The following is a 12374-nucleotide window of genomic DNA, read 5'->3' as shown; positions in this document are numbered from 1 at the left end:
AGCTCTTTCAACGCTCTCATTTGAATTTGTCTGCCTCATTGTTATTCGTTTTTATGATGCAAAAATTGAACGTGATGTCCTTTTTCTCCATTTTGAACTATAGACAAAAAACAAAGGAGAGGAATAGACATGTCAGCAATAAATGTGTTGCGGTAAGGTAAACTAGTGTTAGCTATAAGTGGGCAGAATATGCCCCACTGACAACTAATTTGGGCCTAGCCAGGCCCCCTCAGTAAAACTGGTCTAGAACCGCCACTGGGACCGAATGAGGGCTGACTCACTTCAAGAGACAGGTTGCTAGAATTAGCTTATTTCACCATGAAAAGAAATACGGTCACCAGGGTTTTAAATTGTAAAACAAAACCATAATGTCCTAATGGTTGTTGTCACGTCCATAATGTCCCCCTGGTAGTTGTCACGTGCTGTTTCGTGTCACTTCCTTGCGTTTCCGGTTGTTATACTGGAGTTTCTTAGCAACCATAAATTGTCACTTCCTTCTAATCTTGTGTTAAGACCTTACACTTGACGTAAAAACTTTCAATTTTACCAAATTGACATTTTCAGAAAATTTCAGGACTTTCACTTCCTGGTTGTGCCGCTCGTCAGCAGTGAATTTCAGGTTCGGTATTGTTCAAATGGCGGCCAAAAATGCGGAAGACAAACTTACCAGAAAAATTAGCTGCTACATGTCCGCTACTCCTCTCGCGCGGTCATTTCCGGGTGTGGCGAAGGCGAACTTCGTGGAAGTCACCTGGCGGGTTATGAAAGTTTAATAAATGTATGATAGGTGCGGTTGAATAATACTTTCGAGTCCATGACTTCTAATCTTTCGGGGTTGTGGGGGTATTCGGCGGCTTTTGATTTTTGTTTGGCTCGTCTGTCCCTTAGTAATGACGTCACATAAAGTAAGACGTGCCCAGTCCACCTCAGGAAAACAAAATAAAAAACACAACCCATTTTTTCCATTTTTTCTCGTTGATTGTTAAGATTTTTTCCCATGTATTATGATTTTTTTTAATTGTAAAAAAAAAACGTCCTAAAATTTAAACTTTTCCTTTGGGGGGGGGGGCGGTGTCGCAATCTGTTCCGTGATTATCAAAACTTTTTTTGTAATGTTACAATTTATGTTACATTGGGATTTTCTTCTGTTTTTATTTTTGGCAAGGAAAATCTTGTATATAAAGTGAAGTTACCTGTTTTGTAAAACTTTTTCTTGTATGATTTTCAAAAAATATACTGTTCCCTCATGACATTTTCCCTTGTAAAAACTGACAAATGAAATCTGTAAAATTGCAGTTTTTTTGTAATGTCAGGGTTTTTTCCCCTCTGACTTTTCCCACATACATTATTTTCATTACATTGAAAAGGATTTGTGTAATGTTAGGATGATTTCCCCCCCGGGTAACACTAAAAATATACATTTTGTAAAAATAAAACATTGCAACTTAATTTGACTAAGTATCAAAATGCTGCAGATTTGGTAGGAAGAATCATGGTTTATTGATCAGGGAAGTAAATTCACCAAAGTGGCCAAAATAGAACAGTGAAGACAACAATGCACCGGTAAACATGAAACTTAACATTTATGCAAAACAGTGGTCAGCAAAACGCGCATTCATGACGTGCAGAGCATAGGAATACATTTAATGAAACAGTAAGGTAAAATGTGCAGGAAAACTTCAAAGTAAGACTTGAATAAACCAATTTATTTCAAGAAATTTGTAAAAACACATCCCAGGCTCAAGGCCCTTGTGCCAAAAATTAAGAATGTGCAAACTTGTAAACAAAGACATTGTTAAATAATGATTCCCTTTCTGACAATAAAACAAAAAGATAAAATATTTACATTTGGTTTTGCGTGCCACTAAAGGCACATTTTAAGAGGTCAGTCGGTAGCAATAAAAACATGGCGAGCGTTGACGTGTAACGCCCCGCCGCGCGTCATTGTGAAACCGCCGTTTGATTGGCCAATGCAAAGTTGTGCTGCAGCAGCATCAGGGAACGGCGGAGCTGCGAAGAGAGAAGTGCAGAGCAGTGACATTTAAATCAGGAAACGACAGAAAAGATTTGATGTTACAAAGCATCGCCACCTGCTCTAAAAGATTGATGGAGTCCTGCAGTACAGTTTTGAGCAGCAGCGCCTCCTCTCTGCTCCTGAACGGCGGCGGGCCCAGCCTGGAAGCGTTCTCGGGCGCGACGCTATTTTGGACACGCAACGGTGTCATAATATGTCGAAGGGACAGTCAGTCGCGGCGGAAGAGCGAAGCAAACCTGGCCTCGGTCCTCTCCTTCAGCCGATGCTTTGTCGTCAGGTACATGCGGTGGGCCACGTCCTCCATGGCCAACAACTTGATGAACAAGCCCACATTTAGCACCGTCAGAATTAGCAAACTGAAATGAAAAAAGAGAGCATTTGTATAGTGCTTCTCCAACTGTGACTTGAAAGCAAGGCTGGAGGAAGATTTAGAGCCACTTTCAACCTTTGTCTGGAAAAACTATCACGTCAAAAGCCAAAAGGTAAGCAGAGCTGCAGTGTGAGATTTGTTTGATATGCGCTTGTAATGTGTTTGAAAATGCTTTTTTGTAAAAAAATCAAAATAAAATAAAAATGTAGCTTCCCTCACAGGACTTCTTGAGACTTTTTTTGTGGGTCTACTCATGATAGACATGCCAACCAAATGCTCATGCTCCTAAAACTGGCTTCAGGGGATGAATTTGATAACATCCAATAGAAGAGCTGTCACAACAACCTCAATTTTGGAATGTGCTGGATCTTATTTGTCGGTGCCGTTGCGGTCGGTGTTTGTAACATGTCCCGACTTGCAGCAGCAATTAAAAGAAGGGGGAAACACAATACAGGAAGAATTGCAATCAGAGCCGAGCAGGTCGTCTTACATCACACTCATTGCAGCCACGATAGCTGTGATGTTCCATCTGTACGGGCTGCTCATCTCCGCCGGGCCTGAACCACGAGAACAGAAACGGCTCAACAGACGACAGATTGAAAGATAATTACAAACCGCGTCCGACAAAGTACCAGCGGCACCAACATATTCAATCATATCAACAGTATGAGTGATTTTGTGCAACCATCCTGCAGTTTGAGAAGTTAATATGGGAGATTGCGTTGTACCGATCGCGGGTTTCTGATTTTGTGCCACTTTCCAAACAAAGTATAGTATTTCCTTAAATAGTGGACATTCCTCTAATTCAGTAAGATAAGCAGAGCTGCATTGTTGTGGAGAATCGACAGATTAGCTTCTGATCAGCTGCACAAGTGGAATTCACGAGGTCGTACCCATGTTGCCGTCTCTGTGTTCGTCAGGCGTTTGGCCGAAATGCTTTTTGGGCTTCATGTGCTCCGGCATCGTCCGGCTGAACGTCCGCCGTCTCCGCCGCAGCCCGCCGACCTCCGAAGCTCCCTGGTTGATCTCGGCCTCCTCCGCCAAAAGTTCTGCCTCTGGATGGAAATGCACTTGGGAAGTTGAATACTTGAGAGAGCGTTCAGATGCAAAGACGTATTCATAAAGACCTCGTTTCAGATTTGATTCCCATTTGTCCTGAAAATATTTTTAGAACCGAGTATTCTAGTAATTAGACCATCAATTGAGTGCGATTTTTTTTTACATGATTCAACAATGCCAATAAAAAAATGTGAATGTGGGGTGCAAGTATTATTTTGTCCACTGGGGGTCACCATCCTCACGTTCTACACTGTTGCATCTGTGACTGCGTGTGCATTTAGAAGGCGGGGCCTAGTCTGGTAAGGGGCGAGTGCGTCAACTAATGAGTTTAGCTTGCTGTTTATTGCAGAACAAAAATTTACAAAATAGACCTTAAAAAAAAAAAACTCAAAAGGCAGCCATTAAAATGTATGGGATAGACTTCAAATGTGATTTTTTTTTCTTTTTAACTACCAAATAAACAAGAATACATAAAGAAGATTCACTTCTTTCATTGCACAGGAATTCCCTCCCATGGCATAAAAACAATGTGATTATTTGTTACTTTCTTGAGGCTGCTTTGAACTAGCAAAATACATGATGTAGTGAGTCTTATGTTCGAGGAGAAAAAAAAAAAAAAAAGAATTTACGTAATGTGGGTTTTACTCACCCAGCTGTCTGAAATAATCTTCAATGCCACTCCAGGAGTTCTTGGTGATGAAGGACTTGACCAAACCCCACGGCTGCTTCTTGTACTTGACATCCGTATACACCCTAGCAGCGCAACACACACACGGAGGGTTTAAAAATGTCGTACAATAACATGCACGCATCTTGCTCTTCAAAAGTCTTACTTGAGTCGACACTTGCGCTTGGTGTGACTTTTGATGTGGTAGCGAGTCTGCGTGTAGAAGTAGTCGTGGTAGGGCACGTCGTGCGTGTACACCTCCGAGTCCACCAGGTAATACTGACCGTCTCGAGACTCTTTGTACAGCGTCTGACAAGTCAACGGAATGGTTAGTCATCAAAGGCTGGAGGGGAAAAAAAATTATCTAGTTGTGGCTTTTGGGCACAATTTTGTCCTCTTTTTATAAATAAAAAGCTGCAAAATACCGCCAAAGCTGGTTAAGTCAGAGCTTCAAAAAAAAAAAAAAAAAAAAAGGTAAACAAACACACCTGGTTCTCTGTTGCTGTGGAGAATTTGCCAATCAGAGGGTTACTGATGGTTATGGTGTAGTTCAGGCTCCTCTTCATGTCTCCGCTGGGGTCTTTTTGCCACGCCACAAAGCTCGGATCTGGACATGACAGCCATTTTGCGAGGCGGGAACATCATCGGTTTCGGAGAGCGCGGCGAGGAGGAGGAGGAGGAGCACTCACTGGTTATCTTGCGCACGCTCATGAAGTGGCGGATGAAGGCGGACTCGGTGAAGAGCAGGTCGAACATTCGGCTGGCGCTCACGTGGAACACCTTGTTGAGGTACAGGCGGCCCTGCTCCTTCGGTAGGCCAACTCGATCCTCGGCTATGGAAGGACAGGAAGTCATTTGCGCACAAATTTAAACATTATTATGTGACATTGAATGACTATGTGGGGGAGAAAAAAAAAAGGCCGTTGTCTGTTTGCACAGTTTGACAAAAACAAAACAGCACACAGAAAGGCTATAACGTTTAGCCAGTGGCAAAACAGTGCACAGTAGCCAACTCGACACACATTGGCTGACACCCATGTCACTCACCAGACCAGGCCTCTCCTTTTAAAGCCTTTGTAGCAATTTTGTTGCGCAAGACAAATTCAAAATTTCACTTGTGGGAGCTTCCCGTTTGCATCTTCCTCACCTTCTTCCACGCTCTCCGATCCGCTCTCCTGAGACACGGCATCCTCTTCCGGGTAAGGTCGCAAATGCTTAGCGACCGTTTCCGGCTCCAGGCGTTCCACAAATGGAACGGGACTGCGGCGCGGAGACAGGGACACGCGGCGCGGCGACATGGAGACGCGGCGCTCCTCCTGCTCGACAACGCCGCAAAAAAAAAAAATAGTGAGCGGAGATAATATTTGTGCGGAGAGAGAGAGACGTCGACCGAGTACCTCGATAGGAGACTTTTGTGAACTGGCGGCGGAGGAAACGTCGTCATTTTCGAAGGACGGCAGCTCAGGAGCGGTAAGGCGAATGGATGGCTTCCCCTCCAGCTTTGAAAAGCAGCAGTCGTCACCCCCGTGACTTACAGACAAAAAGAGTTTAAATTTTACTCTTCGCACTCCTTACCTATTTATTAGTTGCATTTTTTCCCCTCTTTGGGTAAAACTTGAGGGAATTAGTGGACAGTGGGAAAAGAATAAAACAATATTTGCGTGACAACGCGCTCACCTGCTCTGCATGCTCAAGTCCGCCGGAAACTGCGTGCTCTCCATCTCCTCGTGGCTCAGGCCCAGCTCATTTCCATAGTGCTGCCTGACCATCTGCCAAACCTCTGTGTTGGTCAGCGACTGGTAGTGGAGGAAAGTATATTATTAGTCTATCATTTTGGAAGGTGGCAGGAAGTGAGCTTTGGGTAACCAAGGGCTGCCTTTGTGTGTATGATTTACATTGTGTATTATACGGTCTCCCGTGGAGACCAGCAACAGAAAATAAGAGACAACACTAGTTAATACATCGCAGCATATAACAAGCCTGATATTAATCAGATTACAGTACTTGAACAGTGAGTGCTATGGCTGGTTACTTTCACAGGTAAATAATTTTTGACCAGAGCAATATTGTAAATTTTTGTAACCCAGCATTAACACCAGGGGGGCGGGGGGGGGGCGAATGGATGCACACTAGCAAAAAAAAAAGCATTCAGCCTTTGAGCCACAACATCAAAGTGACTTTTTTTCAGCATTCACACAACTTTTTTTTTTTTAACATTATTGCGTAATCATTTCTCTTTCAGCTTTAGCTTTGTAGTTAAAATTGCATTTGCATTTTACCCATACATTTTGACACATAAAGCAGTTGTGCAATTTAACGCTCAGCTTCAAAGAATGTTTAAGTCAAGACATTTGAGTGTTAATGCTGATCTTCCAGCATTTACGCAAGTTGTACCTGAACTTTAACGCAACACCGCACGTGTTAAAAAGCACATTCGCGTGAACGCTGGTCTTCGCGCGTTCAAGCCAAAAGAATAAAGCGCTTTTTAAAAAGGCTTACTTGCTGGAGGTCATTTCCCCCACAGCCGGCTGCTGGACGGGCGGTCAAAGTGTGAGGTAAAGTTTTTAAAAAAAAGAAAAGAAAAAAAAAAGAACCACACACACACTTGCTCTTACTTCCCGGAAGTGGAGACGCACCGCCCACGTCACTTTCGTCATTTCGCTCAAAAACACACACACAAAATAAACCCTCAAATGTTAATAGATAAATAAATAAATTAATTAATAAATAAACCCTCAAATATAATTTTTTTATTGCTGTTTAAAGTGTCTCAAGAGTCCCCCGTGTGTTTGTGTCAAATGCAAATTACTTCTCCCTCCTGCTTTTGTGGAAACATCTGAGGTCAATGAACTTTACATGGGGGTGTTGTTGTGCCTCCAAATCCCCACTGACACACGCACACACACACACACATACATACAAACACGCACACGCGTGTGCCAACATGCTACTGCAGCATAGGACGACAGAAACCCTCAGCTATGTAATGCCACAATGACCACTTCACTTCACGAGGTACTTCTGAACAATCAAATGCTAAAATGCAGCGGATCTTATATTTTCATTGCATGCACTGAGCATGTAAATTAAACATAGTTACATATTATTCAACTATCCAAACAGGAAGAGTATGAACAAACAGTTAAACGGCACATTGAGTACTTCTACTATTTAACTTTCAGTCGACCTACACACTATTAAAGATCTAATGGTAGTTCATTTGGAAATAATGAAAAATTGAGCTAGCATCTTAGTAAGAGGCTAATGAAACAGGTGCGAATTTGCAGCTAATAATACTTATATAAACTACTGACAAATCATTTGAACCGAAAAAAATGTCAAATAAAAGCAAGTGACTAATAAATTAGCGACAGGCTAATAAAAGCGATATTACAAAGTCTCATAAAGCACAATGCTAATAAACTCATTACGCCTCCTCTTTTTGGTTCTCTTGCCAATGTGCTTTGACCTTTTCCTCTCCCTCCGAGAAGTATAACTTAATTTGTTATACTGCAACACTGCAAACGTATCCTAAATTTCCACAGTCTACCGCTCACCTTTTCCAACTGTCATAAAGTCATAATCACAGTTCGTGTTTGTATGTAAAAACAATTGCAGGCCAGAAATAATAAAGAATTCAACGGAAATCAATCACTATGGGTGCAAATGAGCATGCCTTCTTTGTGGCATGACCACATGCTCGTAGGCTAGTTCGCAAACAGAGGACCCCTTATAAGACTTTGTGAGTTAAATGTTTCATGTAACTGGCATTTTCTCCTCCTGTTGCTATGCGCAACAACAAGCGATAACTTCAAAAGCAGCACGACTCCAGCTGGAGCCATCTCATTCGGACTTTGGGCTGATAAGATAAGTGCTGGTGGTTATAGCGGTCAGGGTAAAGTGACATGGCGCTCTCTGGATTTCAGATGAGAAGAAAAAAAAAAAAAAAAAAAAAAAGCTTCGATAGTGTGGGGGTCATGTAAGGTGACAAGTTACAACTAGGAATAGCACCATGTATTCCTTTCCAAAATAATTAACTGCATTTTTTTTTATTCTAAGTCGAAACAAGGACAAAAAAAAAAAATACAAATGCTAAACAGGTGTACTGAAAATTAGAAACATTACAGACACTGTGGTCCTACATTGATTTGGTTTGTGACATTTTTCTTTTATGTATTGTAATTGTGTTTACATATTTTTAAAATGCATCTGAGAATCTTTCATTTATTGGAGAGTTTACAGCTAACAGTTTTTTGTTTCATTTTTAATGTCATTATGGTAATTTTCCACAAGAGACGCAGCTTTATTTTTTCCATTTCTTTCCCATGCAATAAGTTTGAAGTGAAACAATTTTCTACAGAAATGCGGAAAGAAAATGTAATGTTTTACAGACATCGGCTAGGTAGCTTTAGCATGTCCTGTACTTTTTTTTACTTGCACCGTTCATGCTCATTCCGTTGGCAAAAGCAGAGAGCAGAAAATGTTAAATGAGCACTGGCCACGCAAATTCGTCATTGCAACAGTGGATGCAAAAGACAAAAATAAACACGCATGCTAGCTTAGCCTATTTTACCATACTCCACAGTCTCCGCTTTGCTGCTCTCAGTCAGTCGCCCCGTTCTCCTCCTTTGCTATTTTTTCCCGCCATGTACAATTCTTAAGTTAAAAATAAATAAATAAAAGCAGATGGCAGTGCAGGGGAAAAGCAGCATAAATACAGTGAAAACAACCTCCTTTGTGGAAGTGATAAATGCGGCCTGAGCGTGACAAGAGTCGGCTGTGGTGGACTTTACCTTGTTCAGCAGCGCATTCTGCCACAGGCGGAAGACCCCGTTGAAACTTTTCTCCCTCGCCGAGAATGAAGTGAAGAAGAGCTGCGCGTGGGAGGGGAAGGGAAGGGAAGGGAAGGGCGGGTGAAAACCCAAACGCAAAAATCACTGATCGAACACCAGATACGTTTGTGTCAGCTCTCTCTGTAATGATTCCGCACCTTCTCCTTGCTGGTGCAGATCTGGATGGCGTTGGGAATTAGCCGCGCCGTTTTCTCCCGGCTCATGTGGCTGATTTCTTTGAGGGCCAGGCTAATCTGCAGACACAGTGAGGGGGACGATGGCAGCGTAAAATGGCTGCCCTCTTGTTTCACCCGCGAGGAGCCAAACACTAGTCCGTGCTTAATTGATTCCACAAACACAATCTTAATCAGAATGCCGTCTTTAGACCAGAGCATATTATGGTTCTAAACATTTTTTATATAACTTCAAGTGTGTGAAAATACCACATTCTGCTCATTTTATTACCTTAGTGCCGCGGAAGACATTGCTGCAGAAACACAGACAATTGTGGGTGAGGTAGAGACGTCCCTGCAGGAGTATGTCTCGCTGGAGAGCACACGGGTAGTCTGAGGAAATACATCACACATACACAACGTGAGAAACGACGGCAAAAAACATTATCCTTTGTGGGCTGGGCGATAAATTCAATTCTGCCATTTTTTTCCCCACAGTAAACCAGATTCGCAATTTTAACAGATTTTTTCCCCCCACTCCGTGACACTTACCAAGCAGGAGTCTGTCTGAGCTCGACACGTCTTTGAACAACTTCCGGAACTCATCGCGCCTCTGTTTGTAGGTTGGCACGGGGGGTGATGACGAGCTGAGACAGTTTATCTGGTTGTCGGAGCTCTGAAATGACAAAAATGAGACAGTTTGCATTCCTTAAAAGAGGAAATCAACCAAAACACATTTTTTCAAGAATATGCTCCCAGCAGGCCCACTAGTTGAAACACCGCATTCTGATTAATATTGCGTTTGTGGAATATGAGTTTAGCAGCAAAATCAACCCCTTTTTAGCCATCTCCGGAGGCGGCCATTTTGTCACTTCTGTCGACTGAAAATGACATCACGACCACTCAAGGCTCAGGTAACAACCAATCACGGCTCAACTTCAGAAAACAGGTCAACCCTGAGTAGTTGTGATGTCATTTTCAGTCGACAGAAGTGAGAAAATGGCCGCCCCCGGAGATGGCTAAAGGCAGGCGGATTAACTCTTATTCCACAAACGCAATATTTATCAGAATGCCTTGTTTCAACTACTACTAAAGTCCTCTTAACAGCGGAACAACATAAACAGCCAATATAAACGACTAATATTGTAGTTTAATGCTGTTAATACTCTCTGTTAATGTTTTTAGAACTTACAATATTATAGACACACTCCAGAGACCCAACACTCACGTTTAAAGGTCAGATTACATACTGCTGTATATCCCCCTTTGGTCATAACGTTTGTCAAGTTTTACTCCACTAAACAATATTTGCCCCTGATTTTTTGTTTTTTGTTGTTGTTGGTATCATTACCTCCTGTCCTTCCTCGTCAGAGCCCTCATCCTCTATCTGCGATGTGGTCTCGTCCGTGATGTCACCTCCCGCGCCAGACCAGTTTGACAGCTGGTCCATCTGCTCTGGCGCACTGTGCACATACAAAAAAAAAAGCTAAACGTGTGTGTGTGATCCTATTAGTTGTAAGAGCTTTTTGTTTTGACACCGTGGAGAACTCCGCTGGTGTTTTAAGGGGAGGACTTGGACACCTCTGTCTAATGACTTCTAAAGTGAATGTCATCAAACATCACACGGGGCCCTGAGGGATCTCATTAGAACGCCAGCCCAACTGGTTTGACGGCATGGAAAAACAAACACACATACACACACACACACACGCGCACACACACACACACACGTATTGACTCACGATAAACCTTTACACTTTCTACCATTTTGTATTTGGGGCAAGTATGCAGTGCGCCATCAGATCCAGTGGCTTGCGCTGTGGTAAGGTGACCATGAGTAGGCCTGGATTATATTTTTGACCCATGAACACTGCCTAGCAACAAGTGATGGAGCAATTTGAGATTCATGTGTTATGGTAGTAATTGACCCAATGTTGTGTTCTCATTTTAATGTTTTCAATAGTTTTTATTTAGGACCCCTGGCATTTATGTGTATTTTTTTTTCAAATATTTTTTTACATTCTTACATACATTGTTTTATCGTTAAATTTGCTGTGTTTTGTTGTATTTCTCTTCTGTGTGAAGTTATGGCATGTAATGTCCAAATTGTTAAGTTCAAAAAAAAGGAGTAACCGAACTCCCCCCCAAAAAGGATTTATACGGTACTGTGATTGCCTAGATGCCACAAAATGGTGGCAAACGACTACTTTTGTCTAAAATATAGATCAAACTCACTTCATACCAATTAATGCGGCACCCGTGCACAAATACAAAATATTTTCAGCAAATAAATAATTCGCCTTTTCGTGGATTTTTGAGGGTGAAACTATCTTCCATTATTTGCAGAAAAACTGAATGCCTAACTATTTATACTTCGTGGGGTGTACAGTACGTTACTTATGCTCCTGCTAGTCCGTATTATTGTTTTTAACTTTTGTTTATAATGTAGTTTCGGTCCTCAATCAGTTATAACAGGCTTCGAATGAGGTTTTATAGTTTGACGTTTCTTTTTTTTTTTTTATAGTTTATGTGATCGACGAGGTACATTATTAAAACCATACCATTTATTGTTTGAGTGCGCATATAGTCGGTTGCACATTAATAAAAAAATTAAAAATCTCCAAGGAACCGCTTTGTTAAGCAGATCCCGTGAGGTCAGACAAAGCCTTTTTTTTCAGCGTGGAATGAATCATCTTTATCAGTCTGTGTTGAAAGACGGCAGTTATCACTCCACGTGGATCTAAACTCCCCCAAAACTGCGAGGATGGTGCGATTAAAAGCACCGTGACGACTCGACAAAAAACGAAAACCTGCCAACCTACCTGACTCGGTGTGGACCCAGGATGGCGCAACAAGAAAACGCTCCCAGTTTGAAATTGTCTTATTTGTTTGTTTGTTTGGGGGAACGCTTGCAGGTCTGGGGGTTTATTCAAATGTTTTGTTTGGTCTGCAGGTGTACCTCATACCTTTAAGTGCGATTGACTCCTCATTGGAGACATTTTTGGAGGAATCCATTTTGAAGGACGGGGGTGTTCAAACCTACGGTCTGTGGGTTACACCAAACTCCCGAGCGCAGGTCATCAGGTCCACATAGCAATTTTAAACACAACTAAAACCTATAAATTCTCATAATATAAACGCCGCAAAATGTCTGATGTTTACACCTTTTTGGGGGTAAGACTTCCTCATCCCCTACAAGGCACTGACAGCTCCCATTTGAAAACTATGCCAGACATGC

General features: G+C 42.1%; 1 protein-coding gene across 2 annotated transcripts; it reads right to left on the bottom strand.

Annotated features, from left to right (window-relative positions):
• Nucleotides 1-1476: 1476 nt before the first annotated feature.
• gramd1c (GRAM domain containing 1c) lies at nt 1477-12127 on the bottom strand. 2 transcript variants are annotated; one of them, XM_086020494.1, is made up of 18 exons: nt 11959-12127; nt 10488-10599; nt 9689-9812; nt 9429-9529; nt 9122-9301; nt 8925-9005; nt 5809-5927; nt 5529-5661; nt 5279-5447; nt 4821-4964; nt 4620-4738; nt 4298-4440; nt 4114-4217; nt 3299-3460; nt 2896-2962; nt 2272-2391; nt 2091-2199; nt 1477-2010 (listed from the first exon to the last, which is right to left on the bottom strand). In XM_086020494.1, exons 2-18 carry the CDS (start codon nt 10584-10586, stop codon nt 1942-1944), a joined length of 2043 nt encoding a protein of 680 aa, XP_085876620.1. In that variant the 5' UTR covers nt 10587-10599; nt 11959-12127; the 3' UTR covers nt 1477-1941. The 2 variants fall into 2 exon arrangements, with proteins under 2 accessions (XP_085876620.1, XP_085876619.1); XM_086020493.1 differs by lacking the exon at nt 11959-12127 and having other exon boundaries at nt 9122-9217; nt 10488-10619.
• Between the last annotated feature and the right edge of the window lie 247 nt (nt 12128-12374).

The sequence above is a fragment of the Filicampus tigris genome, chromosome 21 (genome assembly GCF_054856515.1).
Source record: "Filicampus tigris isolate MCC_2025a chromosome 21, RoL_Ftig_1.0, whole genome shotgun sequence".
Classification (NCBI taxonomy): Eukaryota; Metazoa; Chordata; class Actinopteri; order Syngnathiformes; family Syngnathidae; genus Filicampus; species Filicampus tigris.
Note: the sequence above shows the minus strand (reverse complement) of the source record. Positions and strands in the feature narration are given on the sequence as shown.

Coding starts and splice junctions, on each gene's coding strand:
- gramd1c (XM_086020494.1), bottom strand. CDS start 10,586: ATGGACCAGCTGTCAAACTGGTCTGGCGCGGGAGGTGACATCACGGAC. Junction 2,200..2,271: donor AAGGAGAGGACCGAGGCCAG/GTTTGCTTCGCT, acceptor TGTCCAAAATAG/CGTCGCGCCCGAGAACGCTT. Junction 2,011..2,090: donor CCATCAATCTTTTAGAGCAG/GTGGCGATGCTT, acceptor CTCTCTTCGCAG/CTCCGCCGTTCCCTGATGCT.